The 27500-nt window shown below is 47.0% G+C and overlaps 3 protein-coding genes across 3 annotated transcripts in view; 2 read left to right on the top strand and 1 right to left on the bottom strand.

Annotated features, from left to right (window-relative positions):
* The window catches only part of ntng2a (netrin g2a), a gene marked incomplete at both ends in the record, with an annotated part of 22873 nt that extends 8550 nt beyond the window's left edge, over window positions 1-14323 (top strand). The window contains 7 exons of the mRNA XM_083674043.1: window positions 1-143; window positions 2369-2541; window positions 3873-3896; window positions 12754-12921; window positions 13361-13495; window positions 13899-14063; window positions 14250-14323. The exon at window positions 1-143 is cut by the window's left edge and continues 522 nt beyond it. Of these exons, the coding sequence (XP_083530169.1) occupies window positions 1-143; window positions 2369-2541; window positions 3873-3896; window positions 12754-12921; window positions 13361-13495; window positions 13899-14063; window positions 14250-14323 (882 nt within the window). The remainder of the gene's footprint in view (window positions 144-2368; window positions 2542-3872; window positions 3897-12753; window positions 12922-13360; window positions 13496-13898; window positions 14064-14249) is intronic.
* Window positions 14324-15975: 1652 nt separating this feature from the next.
* endog (endonuclease G) lies at window positions 15976-20298 on the top strand. Its single transcript, XM_083673896.1, has 3 exons — window positions 15976-16598; window positions 18661-18770; window positions 19944-20298. Exons 1-3 carry the CDS (start codon window positions 16089-16091, stop codon window positions 20221-20223), a joined length of 900 nt encoding a protein of 299 aa, XP_083530022.1. The 5' UTR covers window positions 15976-16088; the 3' UTR covers window positions 20224-20298.
* Window positions 20299-22660: 2362 nt separating this feature from the next.
* The window catches only part of dab2ipa (DAB2 interacting protein a), a gene marked incomplete at its 3' end in the record, with an annotated part of 15979 nt that continues 11139 nt past the window's right edge, over window positions 22661-27500 (bottom strand). The window contains exons 14-17 of the mRNA XM_083674042.1: window positions 26167-26289; window positions 25702-25904; window positions 22992-23079; window positions 22661-22828 (exon numbers count right to left, since the gene is read on the bottom strand). Coding sequence (XP_083530168.1) covers window positions 22661-22828; window positions 22992-23079; window positions 25702-25904; window positions 26167-26289 — 582 coding nt within the window. The remainder of the gene's footprint in view (window positions 22829-22991; window positions 23080-25701; window positions 25905-26166; window positions 26290-27500) is intronic.

Raw genomic sequence — 27500 nt, 5'->3', positions numbered from 1 at the left:
AGAACCAAGGGACTGAGAGACTACCTGACCTTCACCAACCTGCGTCTGCGTCTGCTGAGGCCCGCGCTGGGAGGAACATACGTACAGAGAGACAACCTCCTCAAATACTTCTACGCTATCTCCAACATAGAGGTACCAGCCAGGTAACACACACACACACACACACACACACACACACACACACAGTAATGCTGACTGAGTCCAGTTAACTGTGGTTGCATGTCTGTCATGTCCTGTCATGGCCCCACAGAGCCATGTTTCAGCTCTTCTCCTCTGTGTGTGTGTGTGTGTGTGTGTGTGTGTGTGTGTGTGTGTGTGTGTGTGTGTGTGTGTGTGAGTGAGTGAGTGAGTGTGAGTAAGTGAGTGTGTGTGTGTGTGTGTGTGTGTGTGTGTGTGTGTGTGTGTGTGTGTGTGTGTGTGTGTAACAGTATCAACCGTTGACTGTCTCAGCTTCGCTTCAGCTGATTAGATGTGTGAGTGTGATGTTGTTGCTCCGGCCCCCGTCTGGTTCTGGAGTCCAGATGGATCTGTCCTGGTGTTGGACCTGCTGGTTTCTGTCCTGGTGTTGGACCTGCTGGTTTCTGTCCTGGTGTTGGACCTGCTGGTCTATGTGGAGAGTCAGAACTGAATATCTTCTCATTTGTGTCTGTGTGTGTGCATGCGTGGGTGTGTGTGTGTGTGTGCATGCGTGGGTGTGTGTGTGTGTGTGCATGCGTGGTGTGTGTGTGTGTGTGTGTGTGTGTGTGTGTGTGTGTGTGTGTGTGTGTGTGTGTGTGTGGATGTCCAGCAGCATGCGACTCCTCATCAAACATTCTTCTATGATGAGGACTGTTTTAGCTGTTCTGAGATGAGGACTATTTTAGTTGTTCTGAGATGAGGACTATTTTAGCTGTTCTATGATGAGGACTATTTTAGCTGTTCTGAGATGAGGACTATTTTAGCTGTTCTGAGATGAGGACTATTTTAGCTGTTCTGAGATGAGGACTATTTTAGCTGTTCTATGATGAGGACTATTTTAGCTGTTCTGAGATGAGGACTATTTTAGCTGTTCGATGATCTTAGCGTCAGCCCTCGACAGAAGGAGAATCAATGATTTGATATCATTTATTTAAAATAAATGGATTTACCAATCGCATCGTGTGTGTGTGTGTGTGTGTGTGTGTGTGTGTGGATTATTCTCAGTAGTGTAGTGTGGATTAGGGTTAGGGTTCTGGAGTCTGGTTCCTCTCAAGGTTTCTTCCTAACAGGGAGTTTGTTCCTTCCGCCCTCCAGATGGTCCAACACAGCCTGGCACCTTCCGCTAACATGAGCTCATGAGCCCTGCCACCGTGTGTGTGTGTGTGTGTGTGTGTGTGTGTGTGTGTGTGTGTGTGTGTGTGTGTGTGTGTGTGTGTGTGTGTGTGTGTGTTGTGTGTGTGTGTGTGTGTGTGTGTGTGTGTGTGTGTGAGAGTGTGTGTGTGTGTGTGTGTGAGTGTGTGTGTGTGTGTGTGTGTGTGTGTGTGTGTGTGTGTGAGTGTGTGTGTGTGTGTGTGTTTGTGTGTGTGTGTGTGTGTGTGTGTGTGTGAGTGTGTGTGTGTGTGTGTGTGTGTGTGTGTGTGTGTGTGTGTGTGTGTGTGTGTGTGTGTGTGTGTGTCCTGTAGCAGCCGGATAGCTTCCCTGCTCTCCTGGAGGGCACAAGAATGTTGCACTCACACTCACACTCACACACACACACACACACACACACACACACACACACACACACACACACACACACACACACAAACACACACACACACAGGAGGGGAGGAGGAGGAGGGAAGGAGGAGAGGAGAGGTGGAGAGGTGCCTGATGGGAGTGTGTGTGTGTGTGTGTGTGTGTGTGAGTGTGTGTTTAAGTGCTAGGGTGAGTATCTGTGACTGTCACCATGTTTTAATTATGACTTAAAGCTCTCTGGAGGGGGAGGAGGAGGGGGGGGGATGTTCTAGGGGTGTGCAGATTAGTAAAAGGTGGTCATCATGGCCAGACAGACAGACAGACAGACAGACAGACAGACAGACAGACAGACAGACAGACAGACAGGACAGGCAGGCAGAACGGAACTTCAAAGACCTTCATAGACCTTTCACCATAATCTGTTGAAGTCAACAGTTGACAGCATGTGCGTGTGTTTGTGTGTATGTGTGTTTGTGTGAGTGTGTGTGTGTGTGTGTGTGTGTGTGTGTGTGTGTGTGTGTGTGTCTGTGTGTGTGTGTGTGTGTGTGTGTGTGTGTGTGTGTGTGTGTGAGTGTGTCAACATTGTGGTAACGTTGTGGTAATGTTGTGGTGATGGTGTGGTAATGTTGTGGTAATGTTGTGGTAATGTTGTGGTAATGTTGTGCCCCCCCAGGTGTAAGTGTAACCTCCACGCGGGCCAGTGTGTGGTCAGAGACGGCAGCCTGCAGTGCCAGTGTGACCACAACACCACCGGCCAGGACTGCTCCCGCTGCCTCAGGGGCTACAAGGCCATGCCATGGAGACCTGGCTCCTTCCTGCCCACGCCCACCGGATCACCCAACGCCTGTACGTAACCCTAACCCTAACCCAACGCCTGTACGTACAGTTGTGGTCAGAAGTTTACATACAATTGTAAAGAACATGTATGTCATGGCAGTCTTGAGTTTCCAATCATTTCTACAACTCTTATTTTTCTGTGATGGATTGTTTGGAGCACATACTTCTTTGTCACAAAAAACATTCATGAAGTTTGGTTCTTTTATGAATTTATTATGGGTCTTCTGAAAATGTGACAAAATCTGCTGGGTCAAAAATATACATACAGCAATGCTAATATTTGGTTAAATGTCCCTTGGTCATTTTCACCTCAATTAGATGCTTTTGGTAGCCATCCACAAGCTTCTGTCAAACTTCTAGTTGAATCTTTGACCACTCCTCTTGACAGAATCGGTGCAGTTCAACTAAATTCGTTGGCTTTCTGACACGGACTTGTTTCTTCAGCACACTCCACATGTTCTCGATGGGGTTTAAGTCAGGAATTTGTGAAGCCCATTCTAAGACCTTAATTCTAGCCTGATTTAGCCATTCCTTTCATCAATTCATAAAAGAATCAAACTTCATGAATGTTTTTTGTGACAAAGAAGTATGTGCTCCAATCAATCCATCACAGAAAAATAAGAGTTGTAGAAATGATTGGAAACTCAAGACTGCCGTGACATACATGTTCTTTACAAATGTATGTAAACTTCTGACCACAACTGTACCTGACCATGACCCTAACACGACCACAGCACGACCACAACATGACCACAACATGACCACAACACGACCACAGCACGACCACAACATGACCACAACACAACCACAACACAACCACAACACCACCACAGCACGACCACAACATGACCACAACACAACCACAACACAACCACAACACCACCACAACAGCACCACAACACAACCACAACACAGGGCTGTAGGGGAGGGGCTGTAGGGGGTGGGAGCTGTAGGGGGTGGGGCTGTAAGGGGTGGGGGCTGTAGGGGGTGGGGGCTGTAGGGGGTGGGGGCTGTAGGGGGTGGGGGCTGTAGGAGGAGGGGCTCTAGGGGGAGAGGCTGTAGGGGGTGGGGGCTGTAGCGGGAGGGGGCTGTAGGGGCTGTATGTCTATATGAGCGGTCTGATGACAGGAAGGTTGTGTACAGGACATTGAGCTGATGTCATGTGACGTACGCCTAGCCTTCCTCTCCTCTCTGATGGAGAAATTAAGACATTGTGATTCTGTGAAAATAAATGATTAAAATCCCAATTTGTTCTTTGTCTCTCTCTCCCTCCCCCCCTCCCCCTTCTCCTCCCTCTCTCTCTCTCTGCCTCTCTCTCTCCCTCCCCTCCTCTCTCTCAGGTGAGGCTGCTGGGACTCAAGGCAGTAAGTAAGATCATCTTTAAACAAGAGAAGCTGCTTGTCTCTCTCTCCTCCCTCCCCCCCTGTCCTCTCTCCTTCTCTCCCCTCTCTCTCTTTCTTCCTCCCTCCTCCTCCTATCTCTCTCCTCCTCCTCCCCCCCCTCTCTTCTCCCTCCTCCTCCTCCCTCCTCCCTCCCTCTCTCCCCCCCCCCCCTCTGTCTCTGTCTCTCTCTGTCTCTTCAGTAGCAGAGGGCTAATGATGGTTTATGAAGGGGGTTTGAGAGTGTGTTTCTGTGTAACATGGTTTGTGGCTGAGGGCTAATGATGGTTTATGAAGGGGGTTTGAGAGTGTGTTTCTGTGTAACATGGTTTGTGGCTGAGGGCTAATGATGTGTGTGTGTGTGTGTGTATTGGGTTTCTCATGGGAGTTCAGTACAGACGTTCATAAAGAGTGTGGTGTATTTGAATGTCATTCTGTATATGATAGCTATATAATACAGACTCTCTCATTCAGGTAATAATGTATTATTTTATCAATTTATAAATAACATTAAAAAGGGAAATTGATAAAAACTCACAAAACACAAGACACGTCAGCAGTCACGTCAGCAGTCACAATGCTAGAAGAAGGAAGAATTAGTTGTTTTTTTTAAAATTATTTTTATTAACATTATCTATGGTGGAAGATAGGTAGTGACTGCAGGTTCTGTACAACCTGTACAATTAGTGAATGCAGCCAATTTAATTTCAGTAATTCTATTGCAGATTTGATAACAGAATGACCAGTTTGAATCACTTATTAATTCATAAACGAAATCGATCTTAGTAAAAACAAGTATTTAGTAGGTCTACCGATGTTTCTTACTTTTGGTAACTTCCTTTATCCTCACTCCTCATGAGGCAGAGAAATGTGAAAATATCTGACGTGGGTTTTTATTAACAGAATGGCCCAGAGAGTGAGCAATTTATTCTTAATCTTACAGAAGCCAAACCATTTCCTAAAAAGGAAATATAAGTGTTGATATTAGTTGACTGGGGTCTACACTTGAACCTTAATGAGGCTTGATTTTTTTCTAAACCCTTTTCTGGTGGAGGTTTTAGACACTTTTCCATGTTTGACCAGAAGTCAAAGCCTTTGCAGCAGGTAGCCTGGAGGTTAGAGAGGCTGGCCAGCAATCGGAAGGTTGCTGGTTCGATCCCCGCTCCAGGAGGGAGCCGGATGTGAGCTGGTGACTGGAGGGTTACTGGCATCATATCCAGGTGCCTACCACTGCCGTTGTGCCCTTGAGCAAGGCACTTAACCCCTAACTGCTCCAGGGGTGCCCAGAGCCCAGAGCTCTGTTCTCCCTTGGGGGTGTGCACGTGTGTTGTCTCAGAGGGGGGGGGGTGCAGTGCATGTGTGTTGTCTCGGGGGGGGGGGGTGTGTGCAAAAAAATTACCACATTCCAACAATTGATGAGAATTGATTGCATAGCCAATAAACTGTCTTTGTCTTTGCTTCTCCCTACTTTAATGAGGAAGATGGTTGAGAAATTGATTTTTTCATTTCCCAAAAATATAGACTTTCTTTTTCATATGACTCTCAGTTTGATATGCTCTGATAAATTTCACATTTTGATTCTCATGGGTCCTTTTACACAGAACTGCCCTGCAGGTAGGTAGAACCTACAGAGACGTCACTAAGCATTAGTCCAGATGAGTTATACAACAGACTCCATATCTGTAGGACCCAGGAGAGAGGAGAGGAGGGGAGGAGGAGAGGAGGGGAGGGGAGGGGAGGGGAGGAGGGGAGGAGAGGATGAGGGGAGGGGAGGAGGGAAGGAGAGGAGGAGAGGATGAGTTGAGGGGAGAGAGGAGAGGGGAGGAGAGGAGGAGGGGAGGGGAGGAGAAGGGGAGGAGAGGAGGGGAGGAGAAGGGGAGGGGAGGAGGGAGGAGAGGAGGAGGGAAGAGGTCTCTGTTTAATATGTATATACATATGTGGGAGTTGTATTCCATTAGAACCTAGATGATGTCTGTTAGGAGGTGAGAGGTCATCTGGACCAGGGAAGCCCTGCTGGGGTCATGTACATGTAGTCCTTCATCATCATCATCACCACCAGAGGACAGGACAGTATTGAGGTCCTTCATCATCATCATCATCATCATCATCATCATCAGAGGAAGGACAGTATTTCCTCATTAATTCCACTAATGTCCCAGCAGCTCTCTGAATCACATGCAGCACTGTTCATTTAATATTACCAGGCTGCGTGTGTGTGTGTGTGTGTGTGTGTGTGTGTGTGTGTGTGTGTGTGTGTGATGGCCAGCCTGTGGAAGCGTGTCCCAGATGATAATTAGGTCTGTTTTATGTAAAAAGTGAGATGTGAGTGTGTCCCCTCGGCCGTGTGTGTGTGTGTGTGTGTGTGTGTGTGTGTGTGTGTGTGTGTGTGTGTGTGTGTGTGTGTGTGTGTGTGTGTGTCCCTCGGCCGTGTGGTAATTACCAGCCTCACAGGAGGACAGCGTTAATAAAACATCAGCATGCCTCCTCCCGCTCAGAGACACACACACACACACACACACACACACACACACACACACACACACACACACACACACACGCACCCCCCTGCCCCTCCTCGGAGCAGGGAGACTCCACACAGCAGAGCTCTGAGTCTGCATCTCATTACTGTTAATGAAATATCAGATGGACAGCATAATGAATCAGTCTAGTTTGAGCAGGATAATACCATATCGTGTGTGTGTGTGTGTGTGTGTACGTGTTTCTTAATCTATGTAGCTACTTAGCAAATAGAATAGAATTTGTTGTTCGTTGTTTGAATATGAGATAGCCCCTAACCCTGTCACATGACCCACTTCAGGCATATGACCTCATCTTGTTCTGTTCCTGGTAGACACACCCAGCTTCGCTGCTACCGTGACAACAGTGGTTGACTCTCCAGCCTCTCCAGCAGGGGGCGCTGAAGAACCAGGTGGGAGACTACTGAGATGAGTAGGAGTCCAGTCTCCACGTAAATACGTTCTGGGGGGTCGCTTCTGCTGACCAAAGAACACGTTCTGTGTGGTGGTGTTATCTAGCTGTACTGGGAGGTGTGTGTGTGTGTGTGTGTGTGTGTGTGTGTGTGTGTGTGTGTGTGTGTGTGTGTGTGTGTGTGTGTTATCTAGCTATACTGGCAGGTAAATACGAGGGCAGAAGGTTGCATAAGGAGGTTGGCAAGGTTGGTGGAGGCATGAACCTCCCAACCTGAACACCCCCCCCCCCCCCCCAGACCCCTTGTCCTGGTCTGCAAACGGTAACCCAGAACGTATTCCGTTAGAGACGGTGTTGTGAAGAGGCAGTAGGCTTCAGATAGTATCATCTGTAGATAGATAGATAGATAGATAGATAGACAGACAGACAGACAGACAGACAGACAGACAGACAGACTGACAGACAGATGATTACTTGATTAATACCCAAGTGGAAAGGTAAACAGACTGTTATCATTTCTCCCTTAAGTGCTGTCTGACCCAGACCCAGACCCAGACCCAGACCCAGACACAGACACAGACACAGACACAGAACCAGACCCAGAACCAGAACCAGAACCAGAACCAGAACCAGAACCCGACCCAGACCCAGATCCAGATCCAGATCCAGACCCAGACCCAGGCCTAGAACCAATCTCTAAACCTGGCTCCACACCAGGCTCTGCCAGCCCCTTCTCCCCGCCACCAGATGGGAAGGTTACCACGGTGACCACACCACAGAACGGTAAGCCCCCACACCCCCCCCAGAATGACCTCTCACCTGTACATCATCTCTGATACCTCAATATTATATCTTTTGCAGTTGTTCAGATTGATGAGAACAGATGAGAATAGTGGTGGAGGAGTCATTACCAGACTACCAGACTACCAGACTAATAGACTACCAGACTAATAGACTACCAGACTACCAGACTAATAGACTACCAGACTAATAGACTACCAGACTACCAGACTACCAGACTACCAGACTAATAGACTACCAGACTATCAGACTAATAGACTACCAGACTACCAGACTACCAGACTACCAGACTAATAGACTACCAGACTACCAGACTACCAGACTAATAGACTACCAGACTACCAGACTACCAGACTAATAGACTACCAGACTAATAGACTACCAGACTATCAGACTACCAGACTACCAGACTAATAGACTACCAGACTAATAGACTACCAGACTACCAGACTACCAGACTAATAGACTGATAGACTACCAGACTAATAGACTACAAGACTATCAGACTAATAGACTACCAGACTACCAGACTACCAGACTACCAGACTAATAGACTACCAGACTACCAGACTACCAGACTAATAGACTACCAGACTACCAGACTACCAGACTACCAGACTACCAGACTAATAGACTACCAGACTATCAGACTACCAGACTACCAGACTAATAGACTACCAGACTACCAGACTACCAGACTAATAGACTACCAGACTAATAGACTACCAGACTATCAGACTACCAGACTACCAGACTAATAGACTACCAGACTAATAGACTACCAGACTACCAGACTACCAGACTAATAGACTGATAGACTACCAGACTAATAGACTACAAGACTATCAGACTAATAGACTACCAGACTACCAGACTACCAGACTAATAGACTACCAGACTACCAGACTACCAGACTAATAGACTACCAGACTACCAGACTAATAGACTACCAGACTACCAGACTAATAGACTACATCATACTGTACTTTACTAGGCAGGAGGGAGGAGGGGGGAGGGAGGAGGGGGGAGATCACATCAGACCAACGGGGGTGTCTCATTTCTACTGAGTCTGAAACATGGAAAGGTTCTCACACAACACCAGGGAGCCAACGTCAGAATCATATCAGACAGACAGGGTGTTTAACAGACAGACAGGGTGTTTAACAGACAGACAGGGTGTTTAACAGACAGACAGGGTGTTTAACAGACAGAGAGGGTGTTTAACAGACAGAGAGGGTGTTTAACAGACAGAGAGGGTGTTTAACAGACAGACAGGGTGTTTAACAGACAGACAGGGTGTTTAACAGACAGACAGGGTGTTTAACAGACAGAGAGGGTGTTTAACAGACAGAGAGGGTGTTTAACAGACAGACAGGGTGTTTAACAGACAGACAGGGTGTTTAACAGACAGAGAGGGTGTTTAACAGACAGACAGGGTGTTTAACAGACAGACAGGGTGTTTAACAGACAGAGAGGGTGTTTAACAGACAGACAGGATGTTTGGTTTCTGTCAACCATTAGAGACGTCTGATCATCTCTCTGTACGCACTTACAGCTGCTGCTACACCTGACTCTGACTCACCTGACTCTGACTCACCTGACTCTGACTCACCTGACTCTGACTCACCTGACTCTGATGGATTCACTCAGACGACTGACAGCACAAGCATGACAACTGACACACAGACTACAATTACAGACATATTTACCTTTACTGACACATCAACTTCACTCTCTGACACAGCAGCCACAATTACAGACACAACACCTACAACTACTGACACGTCAAGTACAACTATTTACACCAGTACTACACCATCCAACATACTAATGTCTACTGACACCATAACTACTGACACCATAACTACTGACACCTCTACTACTGACACCTCTACTACTGACACTATAACTACTGACACTATAACTACTGACACCTCTATGATTGACACTACAACTACTGACACTATAACTACTGACACTATAACTACTGACACATCTACTACTGACACTATAACGACTGACACGAGTACATTGACTACTGACACAGTGACTACAGCGACTACAGCCACATCAATTATTGACACAAGTTCTATAACTACTACAAGCACAACATCAACAGACACATTTACTGACTTCATTACATGCTCTCGCACAATGACATCAACATCTGACTCAAGCATCACATCATTTAACACAATAACATCAACTGACACTCCAACCTCAACACCGGGCGCCCCCTCTCCATCAACGGACACAGAGACAGCCTCCACTCCTGAAGCAGATAGATCAGCATCTGATACGTCTATTACAGCCTCCGATGGACAGACCTCACCTCCTGATGGACAGACCTCATCTCCTGATGGACAGACCTCATCTCCTGATGGACAGACCTCATCTCCTGATGGACAGACCTCACCTCCTGATGGACAGACCTCATCTCCTGATGGACAGACCTCATCTCCTGATGGACAGACCTCACCTCCTGATGGACAGACCTCATCTCCTGATGGACAGACCTCATCTCCTGATGGACAGACCTCACCTCCTGATGGACAGACCTCACCTCCTGATGGACAGACCTCATCTCCTGATGGACAGACCTCACCTCCTGATACAGACACATCTGACCCTGGACCAGACACAGATACAGACACATCTGACCCTGGACCAGAGAATGATGTCACCTCAGAGAATGATGTCATCCCAAAGAGTGATGTCATCCCAGAGGGTGATGTCATCCCAGAGAGTGATGTCATCCAAGAGAGTGATGTCATCCAAGAGAGTGATGTCATCCCAGAGGGTGATGTCATACCAGATAGTGATGTCATCCCAGAGAATTATGTCATCCCAGACAATGATGTCATACCAGAGAGTGATGTCATCCCAGAGAGTGATGTCATCCCAGAGAATTATGTCATCCCAGAGAGTGATGTCATACCAGAGAGTGATGTCATCCCAGAGAGTGATGTCATCCCAGAGAATTATGTCATCCCAGAGAGTGATATCAGCCCAGAGAGTGATGCCATACCAGAGAGTGATGTCATCCCAGAGAGTGATGTCATCCCAGAGAGTGATGTCATCCCAGAGAATGATGTCATACCAGAGAGTGATGTCATCCCAGAGAGTGATGCCATACCAGAGAGTGATGTCATCCCAGAGAGTGATGTCATCCCAGAGAGTGATGTCATCCCAGAGAGTGATGTCATCCCAGATGCTGGTGTGTTGAAAAGTGATGGTCTGTCTGTCAAGGAAGGACAGGATGTTGAGTCAAAAGAAGAGAAAAGACAGAATAATCAAGAAGAAAAGGTCAAAGAGGGAAAAGGTAGATTGTGATTCAGCAGCAGATGTCTTTGTTCCTATTGGTGGAGATGTTCCACCTGTGTTATATTAACAGACCAATCAAAGCCTGAATAAAGAGAGTAAATCATCTTCTGTTGTCTCACCATCTCTCTGCTGCTCCCAGCTACTGACGCCAAGGGGGACAGGGCAGAGGAGGAGGAGAAAAAGAAAGAGAGAAAAGAAAATGGTTTTGAAAAGAAATACTTTGAGAAAAAAGGTAAAAAAAAAAAAGGTATATTGATCAATAGAAGTAGTGTAGTGTTAGTGTGTTGGATGTTGTGTTGTGTGGTGAAGGGGGAGGGGGAGGGGGGAGGGGGGAGGGGGAGAAGACATCATTTTGTTGAGAATCATGAACCAGAAGAAGAGTCATGTTTTTGGGGTTATTCTGAAAATCGGGAGGTGATTGAATACCAACCCTAACCCTAGAACTTCCTGCTGTCCATAAAACTACCTAGTGTTCTACAAACTACCTAGGTGTGTTATTAATAGAGTAGCCAGTAGTAGCACTTGGCTCCTCTGGGGTGTGTCTCGTAGTGATGACATCACAGTGACAGAGCTGTTTTCTGTTAAAGAGCTGGTCTCTGGTGGGCCCACCCTCCGCAGGTTGTCCCCTGGGACGTACGTCCACTTCCAAGGTAAGAGATCCTACTGGGAGCTGCATCCACACTTCTATACCACTAATCTATAATCTATACCTCTAATCTTTAATCTATATCTATAATCTATACCTCTAATCTATAATCTATATCTATAATCTATACCTCTAATCTATAATCTATAGGTTAATCTATAATCTCTACATGTAAAGGTTAATCTATATACGATCCATGTTCAGATTCAGACTGAACAGTAGAGGTGTGTGTGTGTGAGTGGGGGGGGGGGGGGGGCTTTGAGGGTGTGGTTACTGTGGGGTTATTATAGCTACAACTGTGGAAAAATGACCAATCCCGTGTGTCGATTCTCTTCCTGACTCCACCTGTCTCCATGTTCACGTTGTTGTTTGACTTTTGTTGGCTTCACCAGGTAAGAACACCATTACCCATCAGCCCCTCTGCCTATGATAGAACAGCATTACCCATCAGCCCCTCTGCCTATGATAGAACAGCATTACCCATCAGCCCCCCAGCCTTTGTTATGTGACTAGTTCCTGCAGTAGAGGGTTCGATGGTTAGTGTGTGTGTGTGTGTGTGTGTTTGTATGTGTGTGCGTGTGTATGTGTGTGTATGTTTGTGAGTGTGTGTGTGTGTGTGTGTGTTTGTATGTGTGTGCGTGTGTGTTAGTGTGTGTGTGTTAGTGCGTGTGTGTGTGTGTACAGGTGTGTGTGTGTGTGTGTGTGTGTGTGTACAGGTGTGTGTGTGTGTGGGGGGGGGGGTGGGGGTGTGTGTGTGTGTGTGTGTGTGTACAGGTGTGTGTGTGTGTGTCGACTACTCGACTACTCTGTCTCCCTGGCAACTGAACTCTGTCTCCTTGGCAACTGAACTCTGTCTCCCTGGCAACTGAACTGTCTCCCTGGCAACTGAACTGTCTCCCTGACAACTGAACTCTGTCTTCCTGGCAACTGAACTCTGTCTCCCTGACAACTGAACTCTGTCTCCCTGGCAACTGAACTGGTCTCCTGATGACATCACTAAGACCAGATCAGATGAACTCCTGAGTGAATTAAAGGGATGAAACTTCTAAAGCTTCATAAATCAGCCCTCCCTCTCCTCCTTCTCTCCTGTTGGTACTAACATTTCTCTCCTCTCTCCCCCCCCTCCCCCCCCCTCCCCCCCAGACTGTGAGTGCTACGGCCACTCTAACCGCTGTAGTTACATAGACTTCATCAACATTGTGACGTGCGTCAGCTGCAGACACAACACCAGGGGGCAGCACTGCCAGCACTGTCGCCTTGGATACTACCGCAACGCCTCGGCTGACCTGGACGACCTCCACGTCTGTATCGGTCAGTCTGGAGGACCTCTCCTCTCCTCTCCTCTCCTCTCCTCTCCTCTCCTCTCCTCTCCTCTCCTCTCCTCTCCTCTCCTCTCTACAATAAATGTCATCAATTATTATTATTATCATTAGAATAGGTAGGAGGAGTTATCTACCAGTCCTACTGCTGTAGAAGCAGAGCCTGTCACAGCACCACACTGTCACCTAGTGGAGGACAGGTGACACTGCAGCAGCACTCTGGAGGGGAGGAGGGGAGGGGGGAGATGTTACTGTAATAATATCATGTTTCATCCAAATATGTCAGTCAGAGAATCCAGTCTGTGATCACATGATGCTGCTGTTCTGACTAATCTATGATGTCATCTAATCTAATTATCTCATTTGACTGTATTGGTGTGTTGATGTATGTGTGTGTGTGTGTGTGTGTGTGTGTGTGTGTGTGTGTGTAGAGTGTAACTGTAGCCAGCTGGGATCCCTGCACGGCCGCTGTAATGAGACGGGCTTCTGTCAGTGTGGAGGCGGAGCCTCTGGCCGGCGCTGTGACTCCTGTCTGAGGGGCTTCAGCTGGAGGCAAGGCTGTGTCCGTAAGTCTGACTGTGTGTGAGTGTGAGTGTGTGTGTGTGTGTGTGTGTGTGTGTGTGTGTGTGTGTGTGTGTGAGTATGTGTGTATGTTTGTGTGTGAGTGTGTGTGTGAGTGTGTGTGTGTGTGAGTATGTGTGTGTGTATGTGTGTGTTTTGACTGTGTATGTATGTGTGTGTGTGTGTGTGTGTGTGTGTGTGTGTGTGTGTGTGTGTGTGTGTGTGTGTTGGTCTTGCTGAGTGTTAATCTGGTTCTGGTCCATCAGAGGAGGTCACAGTCTCAACTCTCTAACTCCTCTCTTCCCCTGTGTCCTCCACTTCTCTCCTCCTCTCCTCTTCTCCTCTCCTCCCCTCCTCTCCTCTCCCCCCCTCCCTCCCCCTCCCTCCCCCCTGCCTCTCGTCTCCTAGCCAACCTGTGTGATGATGATTTGCTGCTGTGTCAGAATGGCGGCTGGTGTGTCCAAAACCAGCGGTGTGTGTGTCCGGTCCAGTACCAGGGAACCTTCTGTGAGCAGCTCCGCTGTGACGGAGAGACAGACTGCAGCTCCGCCACCTCCACCTCCCCCTCCCTCAGCCTCCTCCTCCTCCTACTCCTCTCCTCCACCTCCCTCAGCCTCCCCACAGCCCTGCTCAGCCTCCTCCTCCTCCTCCTCTCCTCCTCCACCTCCCTCAGCCTCCCCACAGCCCTGGCCAGCCTCCTCTGCCTCCTCTCCACCTGCTAAGCCATGCCCACTCAAGACATGACCACACCCACCACAGATGGAGCCACTCCCACCACCCTGCACAGGTTCAGTGACCCCAGACGGCACCATCATGACACTCCACTGCTCTGACCTTTGACCCCTGAAGCTCCAACTATCTGACCTCTGAGACCACCTCTCTGACCTCTGACCCCTGAGGCTCCAACTGTCTGACCTCTGACCTCTGAGACCACCTCTCTGACCTCTGAAACTCCACCTCTCTGACCTCTGAGACTCCACCTCTGACCTCTGAGACTCCACCTCTCTGACCTCTGAGGCTCCACCTCTCTGACCTCTGACCCCTGAGACTCTGACCCTAACCCTAACTCTGGAGTTGGAGCTGGAGGAACACTTTGACTGAGCTGAGTCTGGAGGGGGGAGGAGGAGGAGGAGGAGGAGGAGGAGGAGGAACACCCTGACTGACCTGAGTCTGGGAGGGGCTGGAGGCAGGAATCAGGGTTATTGTAATACATGGAATGGAATAAGGAATGGTATCATGTGTTTGGGTTAGGGTTAGGGTTAATGGTGTCATGTGTTTGCATGTTTCCATGCATTACAAGGAGCCCGTCCTCTGATTGCTACCTCCACCAGCCTCCCCTGGTGTTCTACCTCCACCAGCCTCCCCTTAACTGGGTGGAGGAACACTAATATAATGTTTATGAATCAATGATTTGCTCGTAGCAGGAAGTGTCTGTACACTCTGAGAAACAAGGGTTCTAAAAGGGTTCTTAATTTGTCCCTGTAGGGGAAACTTTTGAAGAGCCCTTTTGGGTTCAATGTAGAACCCTTTCACAGATGGTTCTAAATGGAACCCAAAAGAGCTCTTCAAAGGGTTCCCCTACAGGAACAAATTAAGAACCTTTGAGAACTCTTTTCGAACCCTTTTAGAACCCTTGTTTCTCAGAGTCATTAGTAGAGGAGGAAGACATCCCTGGAACCATTTATATTTTTACAGATTATTACCTGGCTTCAATATGGTTTTGTAGAATTTGTTCTTCATGTTTTAAGTAAACGGTAATATTGTAAAGAACATCATCCAATGATGACATGTTACTGAACAACACCCAGCGGAAAACACTGAAGGATGAACATGATGATGATGATGTTGAAGATGATGGTGATGATGATCATGAAGGTGATGATGATGAAGGTGATGATGATGATGATAGTAAAGATGATGATAAAGATGATGATGATGAAGGTGATGATGATGATGATAAAGATGATGATGAAGGTGATGATGATGATAGTAAAGATGATGATGATAAAGATGATGATGATGAAGGTGATGATGATGGTAAAGATGATGATGAAGGTGATGATGATGATGTTAGTGTTTGCTGCTGCCCTCTGAGACAAGTAAACTACAGTACTACAGTAAACTACAGTCAAATACAGTACTACAGTAAACTACAGTCAACTACAGTACTACAGTTTATGATATGGATTCTACAGCAGTAAACTCCAACAGTGTTCATCTGGAGGGTACAGTTTGTAGAAACAGTTTATATTTCTCTGTCTTCACAAACTTTTTATAAATTATTCTTTCTGAGAAAGTTTCTACTCTCACGTATATGCTTATATGCACCTGTGTTTTTAGTGTTTACCTGCAAAAACATTCCTCACTGAACTCATCCAGAACACGTTTCTGTCAGAGGCAGTAAGACGAGCTCCTGTCGTCGTCATATTCCTGCGACCCAAACATTAAACATGTGTTCTCCATGACAACGACATGCGCCGCTGACGTCAAGTCAACCTGGATGGTCACCTGACGGAGAACACTGTGTTTGTTTGTTTGTTTGTTTTCTCGTCGTTATTCGTATATGTATTATTATATTATATTATAATATTATATAATATGTATCGTATAATCCGTTCTAAGTGGTTCGTCTCTGGCATGTCCTTGGCGGTCGGCGCGGGTCTCGGCGCGGCTGTGGCCGGTAACGGTGAACAGGACCGGGGTTTGCTCAGCCGAGTCCCCGTTCTACCGGTACCGAGTGTGGACGCAGCCACCGACCTCACACCGTACCACGGCGGGGCCTCGCGGTCCGCCGCCGCTGTGAAGTACGGCTTTCCGTCTCTGTCCAACATCCGGACCCGGGAGTCGTACGTGACGTCATACGACCCGAGGAACCGGACCGCCGCCTGGGTGCTCGAGCGCCTCAGTCCCGACGCGTTAACGGGACCGTCCGACCGGAAGGCCTGCGACTTCAGAGAGGACGACACGGTGCATGTTTACCACCGGGCGACCAACGCGGACTACCGGGGCAGCGGCTGGGACCGGGGCCATCTGGCCGCCGCCGCCAACCACCGATGGAGCCAGAAGGCGATGGACGAAACCTTCTACCTCAGCAACGTCTCCCCGCAGGTTCACCTCCCTAACCCTAACCCTAACCCTAACCCCAACCCCAACCCCAACCCTAACCCTAACCCTCAACACACTCATGGTTCTCATTTACTGATGGTTCATACATACACTGCTGCTTGAAAGTATGTGAACCCCTTGTGCAATTATATATATTTTTAGTTTTTACCATGAAATCTTTATTTAATCAGAACCAGGCTTTTTTATCTGACATAAAACAACAAGTTTATATTTACCAATTCCATATGTTTGTTTAGAGGAAATCAAATAATCAACTAAATTATAAAGAAATGAGTGCAGGTGCAAAAATAAGTAAACCCTAAGTTGCAAGTAAGTAGTAGAAGGTAAGTAGAATCAGGTGGGGAAATAATTGCGTACCAAATGAACCAATCAAAGGAGAGATCTTTAGGAAAGAGTTTGGGCGGGACTCTGATAAATAGAGATAAGAAACCTGGTCAGTTTTGTGTTACAGGTGAATGCAAAACACACCATGCAGAGAGGAAAGGAGATCTCAGAGGACATCAGGAAGAGGGTAGTGGGAGCACATCAGTCTGGGGAGGCTAGAAAATCATCTCAGCAGGATTTGAGCTCCATCAGTCCACTGTGAGGCAAATCATTTACAAATGGAGAGCATTTAACATGACAGCAACTCGGCCTAGAAATGGACGCCCTTCCAAAATATCCCCAAGAGCCACAAGACAAATAATAAATCAGGTAAAAGCCAATCCAAACATAACATCTAGAGATTTGCAGACCTCCTTTGCTGCATCGCAGGTAACTGCATGCTTCAACAATAAGAAGAACACTAAATCGAAATGGCATTCATGGGAGGGTTGCTAAGAAGAAGCCTCTGCTGTCAAAAAAGCACCAAACTGCCTCTCTTAACTTTGCCAGAGACCAGCTGGACAAGCCTGAAGGTTTCTGGAAGTCCGTTCTCTGGACAGATGAGTCCAAAATGTACCTTTTTGGTCACAATCAAAACCACAATGATTGACGAAAACCCAACACTGCCTACCACCAAAAGAACCGTATCCCAACAGTCAGCATGGTGGTGGGAATGTCAAGATCTGGGGCTGCTTTTCCTCCTCTGGACCTGGACGACTCCACATCATTAAGGGAACCATGAATTCTGAGGTATACCAGGAGATTCTTGAACAGAACGTCAAGCCGTCAGTCAAGGAGCTAAAGCTGGGCTGAAAATCGGTCTTCCAACAAGACAACGACTGAAAGCATTCAAGCAAATCTACCAAAGAATGGGTCAGGAGAAAGAAAATGTGTGTTTTGGATTGGCCAAGTCAAAGTTCTGACCTAAATCCAATCGAGATGCTGTGGCAGGACCTGAAGCGGGCAGTTCATGCCGGACACCCCTCAAAGTTCACTCAACTGGCTGAGTTCTGGAAGGAGGAGTGGGCAAAAATCCCTCAAAACAGATGTCAGAGACTGATTAGTGGCTATACGAGTCATAATGGAGGTGCCACAAGCTATTGACTGAAGAGGTTCACATATTTTTGCACACAGGAAATCTGAGTTTTTGTTAAATAAACAATGAAAATATATCATAATTTTTGTGTCCTTTATTTGGAATGTCATTATTATGAATTGGGGTTTAGATAAAGATTTTATACGTTCATTTTAATATTTTATACAAAAATAATTACCATCCCTGTAGGGTTCACAAACTTTCAAGCAGCACTGTATATTTACTGATGGTTCATCCATATATTTACCGATGGTTCATCCATATATGTACTGATGGTTCATCCATATATTTACTGATGGTTCATCCATATATTTACCGATGGTTCATCCATATATGTACTGATGGTTCATCCATATATTTACTGATGGTTCATCCATATATTTACTGATGGTTCATATATCAGGTGTTCTGCTGCACATTTCTCCCACAACTCTGTAGCTCCTCCTCTACATATGACATCACCAGAACTTAGCCTGTCCCTGTGAACCAACGGATCACCTGGAAGATCATCTCTCTCCTCTCCTCCCTCGCTCCTCCCTTTCTCCTCTCCTCCCTCCTCTCCTCTCCTCCCCTCCTCTCCTCCAGAACCCCCACCTGAACCAGAACGCCTGGAACAACCTGGAGAAGTTGAGTCGCTCCCTGACTAAGACCTACCTCAACGTCTACGTGTGTACGGGACCACTCTACCTGCCCAGGTGAGGCCCTCTACCCCCCCCCCCCTCCCCCACACACACACACACACACACACACACACACACATCACATCACAAAAGTAAATATGGACGCAGACACACTTACATTACAAACTTGTTACAATCATAACACAATAAAAACTACACACAAACACCATAACAACACACACACACACACACACAAACACAACACATCATAATTAAAATCAATCATATGTTCTACCACAAAAGATTACAGCTGAAAACCAATTTTATTTTTTAGATTTTATCTATTTTAACATAAATCTTCTAAACCTGCGTAGTTATTCACACTGTTATTACAGTTATTCATACTGTGTTATTACAGTTATTCATACTGTGTTATTACAGTTTGACAGCATGTCAGTGTTGCAGCTTGTTTGGGTCTTCAGTGACGTTCCACTTCACCATCGTATGAAACCCTAACTAACCCTAACTAACACTAACTAACCCTAACTAACACTAACTAACCCTAACTAACACTAACTAACCCTAACTAACACTTACTAACCCTAACTAACACTAACTAACCCTAACTAACACTTACTAACCCTAACTAACACTAACTAACACTAACTAACCCTAACTAACACTAACTAACCCTAACTAACACTAACTAACCCTAACACTAACTAACCCTAACACTAACTAACCCTAACTAATCCTAACTAACACTAACTAACCCTAACTAACACTAACTAACCCTAACACTAACTAACACTAACTAACCCTAACTAACTCTTAACTAACTCTAATCCTAACTAAACCTAACCCTAACTAAACCAACTAACCCTAACCCTAACTAAACCTAAAACCAACTAACCCTAACCCTAACTACCCCCCAACATTTACATTTATTGTTAATGTAACATCGACTACATTTCTTTGACATCTACAATTGACAATAAAAGCATTCAACATTCAGCTGGACAGGGTTAGGGTCAGTCTTAGGGTCAGGGTTAGGGTCGTGAGAACATCAGACACACATGCAATCCAACAGAACAGCAATGAACTACAATGTCGACTTTTACATTGAAGCAAAGATTTACTGCAGGAGAGCATGGAGCCCTGTCATCAACAATGTACCCAAACTGTAAGCAGCATGGAAATGGTTTGACTGTGGTGTGTGTGTGTGTGTGTGTGTGTGTGTGTGTCCAGACAGGAGGCGGATGGGAAGATGTACGTGCGTTACCAGGTGATGGGTCGGAACCACGTTGCCGTGCCGACCCACTTCTTCAAGGTGCTGATCCTGGAGCAGCGTGGCGGGGGGGTGGAGCTACGCTCCTACGTGATGCCCAACGCCCCCGTAGACCCCGCCCTCCCGCTGGAGAGCTTCCTGGTCCCTCTAGAGAGCATCGAGAGAGCCTCAGGCCTGCTGTTCCTCCCCAACATCACCAAGACAACCAGCCTGCAGCCAATCACTGCAGGGCGGAGATAGACATACTGGTCCCAGACCTGTAATACTGTCTATACTATAGTGAACACCTTCAGAGGACTGGTCTCAGACCTGTAACTGCACACACTGCAGACATGGATGCATTGGGTGTGTAAATCCAGTCCATGATTATCAAACACACTTCTCTAGTCTGTAGCCAGTATTGAAGGCTTGGTGTCGTGAAGCTGAAACCTCACAGTTGAGAATGGAACAGGCGTCGGTGGCGTGTGTGTGTGCGAGTGAGTGAGTGAGACTGTAACTGTGTGAGACTGTAACTGTCTCATGAGAGATGAATAGAATAGAAAAATGATGCATCACAGCTGGCACTATTTCCTGAGAGTGCTCCCAGCACAGCCCCCCCCCCCCCCCCTCAGTGAGACCCCCCTCCTCAGAGTTTTATCTTTCACCAACAAAGACATTCAGTGAACCACTTAAAGCCTACAGGTGTGCCTGCATGGACAGCCAATCACGGCTCCTGCTGCCACTCCCTACGTTGCACTGCAACATGGTACATTTGTCCACAGTTTCCATTCCCTCACATTTCATAATAAACCGCAAGATATTACTTGAAAACAAAACCAGTTGAATGTTTATATGTTTTATATTTGAGAACTGCATCTTGAAACTACCTTGATAAAACGATCCTGAAATCCAAATGAGCTGAACGAACGCCAGAAAGCAGCGCGTTTGATGCCAGAAGTGTAGGACTGGTAAACCTGTCCAGTGGGTTAGGGTTGGGTTTGGGGTAGGGGTAAGGTTAGGGTAAGGTTAGGTTAGGGTGCTAAAGCAGAAACTACAGGCTCAGGTACACACACCTTTTACCCCAAATACATTTGGCATATCTATTTGATGAGTCCACTGTAAATATGATCAGAGAAGGTCATTTTTGACAACAATCAAGTGTTATAGATATCTTTATTGAAGCTCCTGCTTCCTTCAACTCTTGAGTAGACTAATAGAACAGAGAAGTAGACGTATTGCTTATGAACTGTTAAAAGCCAGACCTGAGGATGTGTAGCTGACAAGACATATGAGGAAGATATACGTGACCCCACTGTTTGAGATTACCCAACTGCTTCAATGTTGAAAGGCAGATAAGAACATGTGAAGACCTGCCCTGGGGGGGGGTTTGGAAGTATAAATGTATGCTTGGAACTTTGTTTTGGGCCCTCTGTGTGTTAGAAACAGACTCCCATGCTTGCAATCATTAAAAGAAGTAAATAGAACATATATTGTGTACGTGCCTATTTGTATCTCATCAAATACTAAGTGGTAACCCTAGATTTCCATGACATGGGAGAGAGGGAGTGAGGGGGGAGAGAGAGAGAGAGAGGGAGGTAGAGAGAGAGAGAGAGGAAGGGGGGGGGGGAGAGAGGGAGGGAGAGAGAGGGAGGGAGAACAAGAGACTGAGAGAGAGAGTATGTTGCTGCTGAAGACTTAATTGCTGCACCTGCTGTTAAATTCCTCCAGGTGGCGATGTTTGATCTAACTGAAGGCCTGATCATTGACCTGGCTGTGCAGCGTGGAACACACACAGCGTGTGGCAGCTCCCCAACCATCCATCACACTGAGACACTCAGCATCAAGGGCTTTTATTACAACAAAACAATCTAGAAATCCCATAAATAATGTAATAACTCATTTAAACAGGAAACATAATTTAAAGCATACCGTACAACAGAACATAGCTTTACATTAGCAGTGATGTTATTACAACACATCTCATCATGTCTAAAACCTAACCAGCACAGGGGTCAGGGTCAGAGGCGTGGCCTGGACTAGGGGAGGCGTGGCCTGGAGGTTTTATTAACTGCATGTTAATAAACTTGTTTTTACACCTTTATTGACTTGTTATACTTGTACTACTTCTACCTGCAGCTTCAACACACACACACACACACACACACACACACACACACACACACACACACACACACACACACACACACACACACACACACACACAGGGTTAGAAGGTATGCCACACAGAGATGAGCCAACGGTAACTAGGTTAGGGTTTATCAACTTCATACAACAGCTTCAATAGAATTATTGTCTTTTTTAAACCAATAATAGAAGAGGAGGGAGGGTCTAACTACAGGGAGACCCAATCAGAACATCAGAACCTCAGAACCAATCAGAACCTGGGATCATCCCCACAGTCTAACACAGGGAACATACTGTACCAAACGTTCAATTAAAATACTGTCAACATTTGATACATATCTGCTCTGCACACACAGGTGTGTGGGTTATGGTTAAGGGCAGGAGGTTTAGGGTCAGGGTCAGGCTCGGTGAGCTGGGGTAGTCATGGTAACTAACGATGCATGCAGGAGTTCATTAGTATGAGGTCAGAGAAGGAGGTTCAGTAGGTTGGTCAGTAGATCAGTAGGTCCAGACAGAGCCACTACCTCGCCCCCCCCCCTCCCCCTCCCCCAGCCTAGCAGTTGCTGGAGTTACGGAACTCCCCATTCTCCGTGATCTGCAGCTTGGAGGGGGGGGGAGGGGGCGACAGGCCGTTCCTCTGCAGGCTGTAGCGCTCCTTCAGCTGGGACAGGGCACTCATCAGACGGGCGTTGGCTGCGTCCAGGGACGCTATCCGCTTCTCCTGGGGGGGGGGGAGGGTTACGGTGATCTTGATACTGTATAGCAGTGTTTCAGTCTTGTTGCATTCATGACCACCAGGGGGGCTGTTGCCTTTCACACATTCATCTGACACAACACACACACACACACACACACACACACACACACACACACACACACCTCACCTGGGCTTCTATGATCTTCTGTTTAGAGTCGACTATAGACTGCATGTCAGAGTGATCCTTCTTCAGCTCCTCCTCCACAGACATCAGCCTGCAACACAACAACAACAACAACATCATCATTATCATCATCAACAATTCCATGACTTGACCCATCTACAGACCGGTATCCCTTCTTTCATTCTTCTCTAAAACTCATCAACGTGCTGCTTGGAACCAACTCTCTTTCAGAACAACCTCCCACCTCAGGGCTGCTCACTGCACTGAGACTGCTCTCCTATAACGGCTTCTTTTATCAAAATAAGAACAAAAAAACATAAGTACTCCTTTCAAATAGCGACTGTCCAGGCTGGAGCAAACGCAGAGATCCAGGCATTTATTATTATTATTTATTATTACGCATTAACGTTCAACAAAAATATTCTCTGTGGCTCTTCAATGTGATAAACAAAATATATTGATCCCGAATTGTTTCTTTCAGTTTGTGACAATAACTTTCGATTTGTGGTGATAATTCATAAAGCTGTTCCGCTTCCCCGCCTGGCGAGGATTCTCTTAAAAACAGGCGCCGCGGCATAGCAGACCCAGAATCACCCTCCTGACTACACTCATATTCAGATTCATACTACAGCAAACCATAATTCCATATTTCATAATTCATATTTCTATTTTTCTTGATACATTTTATTTTTTCAGGTCAAATCAATTTAAAGTTAATTGTGGCTCCAACATTCCGCCTCTAATTGTTAACGCCATAGCAAAACAATTACTCAAATCATAATTCAAGGAGCCAATACACCACACGGTACATCAATGTCATAATTCATCAACATTAAATAATTGTTTCCAAAGTTCATGAATAGGCTTGAATCCTTTGTGTATGTAGGTGTGTAGGTGCAATAGTCCAGCTGTCAGATGGAAAGAGTTCAGTCAGAGGCATGTACACGTGTGTGTGTGTGTGTGTACAATTACCTCTGGGAGTCAGAGGTTACTAGCACATGACTCCCAATGATGCACCTAGATGCATCTTGACCATTGACTGTTGACTCTCGAAAGCTCGAGCTCAGTCCACTGCTTCCAGGAGCAGACAGAGCTTATCAACAGGTCTTTGTAGGATGTTAGTTAGTTTTGGTTTTCACCAGCACATTCCGAACAAGACCTTTGGATCTTGGCAAGGTCTTCACCACACAGCCCATGAGCCATGAGTTCCTGGGTGCTGTGTCATCCACTATGACAACGACATCGTCAGGACTGAGGTTACGCTGAGGGTTATTCCACTTGCTCCTTTGTTGCATCAGCGGGAAGTATTCCCTAATCCATCTCCTCCAGAAGAGGTCCCGGTCTCCAAGAGGACAAGTTCCTGTTTAAAGTGCTGTCTCTGTTCGAATCGATTGATGGACTTTTCTGCCTCATTTATGTCCTCCACAGACAGACTTTCTGCTCCATATGTCAATTTGAACTGATCAATTTGTTCCTTCTTGGACTTTGAAGGTGTCAGATCTGATCCTGGATCAGTCGTTGTGAGAGTTTTCTTCTTCTGGCTTAGCAGTAGGAGTCGTCCTTTCAGTTTCAATATCCAAGCAACAGCTTTCTTTAGCCTGCCCCATGATGAGTAGGGCTCAATTAGTTTGCTGATTGAGCTTGTGCTATTCACAGAGATGTTTTTTCTTACCTCCTGGTCATCTGGATGGATTTGTCCCAGTTTTTCCAGGATCTTTGGCCATTCAGTTTCCTTTCTCTCCAGGAATTCAGGACCTTTTAGCCATCTCGATTTCAGGAATGGTTCCACATGTAACTCACGTGAAGCATCATCAGCCGGGTTATCTCTGGAGCTCACATGACGCCTTTGTTTCTCTTGAGAAAAGTCACGGATCACTGCAACTCTGTTGGCCACATAAGTATGGAATCTTTTTGTTTGGTTGTGGATGTATTTCAGCACAGATGTACCGTCTGTCCAGAAAGTGGAGTCTTCAAGTTGTAGCTGGAGCTCCCTTCTCAGCATCCTGTCCACTCTAATGGCAAGCGTTGCGGTCGCAAGCTCTAGCCTGGGAATCGTCATCTGTTTGAGTAACTCTTCATTTCCCCATAACGAGTGTAACGTGGACCTTTCCCATACTGTTGGTGAACCTGAGGTAACTTACGGTGCCATAACCAAGCTCACTTGCATCACAGAAGTGGTGCAGCTCTGCAGTCCTGATCCGACCAAAGTTTTCAGGCTTCATGCTAATGTCAACTTGGAATGTACATAGCTGATCCAACTCAGTGATCCATCTCTGTCGTGGCTTGGAAAATTCCTCTGGGATGACTTCATCCCAACCCAACTTTGCTTTGCAGAGCTCTTGGAGGATTTGCTTGGCCTTCAGAATGAATGGGCAAAGGAACCCAAATGGATCGTAGATTGATCTGACGGTGGAGAGGATCCCTCTCCTAGTAGGGGGTCTGCTCTTGATAGTGACTTGGAAGGTGAATGCGTCACTTTCAATGTCCCATTGGATCCCAAGCGCCCTTTCGAGAGCCCCTCCTACCTGCTGCTGTAGCCCCTCCTACCTGGTGATGCTGCAGTAGCCCCTCCTACCTGCTACTGTAGCCCCTCCTACCTGCTGCAGCAGCCCCTACTACCTGCTGCTGTAGCCCCTCCTACCTGCTACTGTAGCCCCTCCTACCTGGTGATGCTGCTGTAGCCCCTCCTACCTGCTGCTGTAGCCCCTCCTACCTGGTGATGATGCTGTTGGTCTGCAGGTCCTTGTCTAGTGTGTGTTGTGTGAGGCGCTGGTCCGTGTGGTGCAGCCGGGCCTGGTAGTCCTGCAGCACGCGCTGGTTCTGCTGCTCCTGCAGCTGCAGCCGTGCCTCACACTCCTCCAGACGGAGCCCCGCCCCCCGCAGACGCTCCTGCAGCACACACACCTCCTGCTGGTACTACACACACACACACACATACACACACACTGTAGTTAGTACAGACGCTCCTCCTTCAGATTGTGTCCCCGACCCTCCCCCCCCCCCCCTCACTCAGACACTGTTGTGATGTAATGTCCTACTGTAGACAGTCTGGAACCCCCCTTGCCTACTCCATCAGTGTGACCCCCCCTCCCCTGCCTTCTCCATCAGTGTGACACCCCCCCCCCCCCACGTGTGTGACCTCGCCCCTCCCCCCAGTGTGACCCCCCCCCACACACACCTTCTCGGTCAGTGTGAGCTGGTCTCTCTGACGGTGGTCTCCTCCCTCCTGGTCATATGACACATTCATGTTCAGCAGCCAGGCGGCTGTACGGTCCAGAGCAGGGTTCACTGGAGATGGTGCCTAGACACACACACACACATACCACACATACACATACACACACACACACACACACACACACACACACACACACACACACACACACCACACACCACACACCCACACACCCACACACCCACACACACACCACACACACACACAAGAGAGAGAGATGAGAGGGAAGTCTGGGCTGCTGTTTATAAATGATGCATTTATAACCCTAACTAACCCTCACCCTAACTAACCCTCACCCTCACCCTAACTAACCCTCACCCTCACCCTAACTAACCCTCACCCTCACCCTAACTAACCCTCACCCTAACTAACCCTCACTCTAACTAACCCTCACCCTAACTAACCCTTACCCTAACTAACCCTCACCCTCACCCTAACTAACCCTCACCCTCACCCTAACTAACCCTCACCCTAACTAACCCTCACTCTAACTAACCCTCACCCTAACTAACCCTTACCCTAACTAACCCTCACCCTAACTAACCCTCACCCTCACCCTAACTAACCCTCACCCTAACTAACCCTTACCCTAACTAACCCTCACCCTAACTAACCCTCACCCTCACCCTAACTAACCCTCACCCTAACTAACCCTCACCCTAACTAACCCTCACTCTAACTAACCCTCACCCTAACTAACCCTTACCCTAACTAACCCTCACCCTCACCCTAACTAACCCTCACTCTAACTAACCCTCACCCTAACTAACCCTTACCCTAACTAACCCTCACCCTAACTAACCCTAACCCTCACCCTAACTAACCCTTACCCTAACTAACCCTCACTCTAACTAACCCTCACTCTAACTAACCCTCACCCTCACCCTAACTAACCCTCACCCTCACCCTAACTAACCCTCACCCTCACCCTAACTAACCCTCACCCTAACTAACCCTAACCCTCACCCTAACTAACCCTCACCCTAACTAACCCTCACCCTCACCCTAACTAACCCTCACCCTCACCCTAACTAACCCTCACTCTAACTAACCCTCACTCTAACTAACCCTCACCCTAACTAACCCTCACCCTCACCCTAACTAACCCTCACTCTAACTAACCCTCACCCTAACTAACCCTCACTCTAACTAACCCTCACCCTAACTAACCCTCACTCTAACTAACCCTAAACCACTGATGGACCTTAAACTAGTTTTGAACAGAAAAAACAAAATACATGTTTATCTCCAGATCAGACCCGCAAAGAGACCTCATA

This window comes from Argentina silus (assembly GCF_951799395.1).
Source record: "Argentina silus genome assembly, chromosome: 7".
In the NCBI taxonomy this organism is placed as follows: Eukaryota; Metazoa; Chordata; class Actinopteri; order Argentiniformes; family Argentinidae; genus Argentina; species Argentina silus.
Note: the sequence above shows the minus strand (reverse complement) of the source record. Positions and strands in the feature narration are given on the sequence as shown.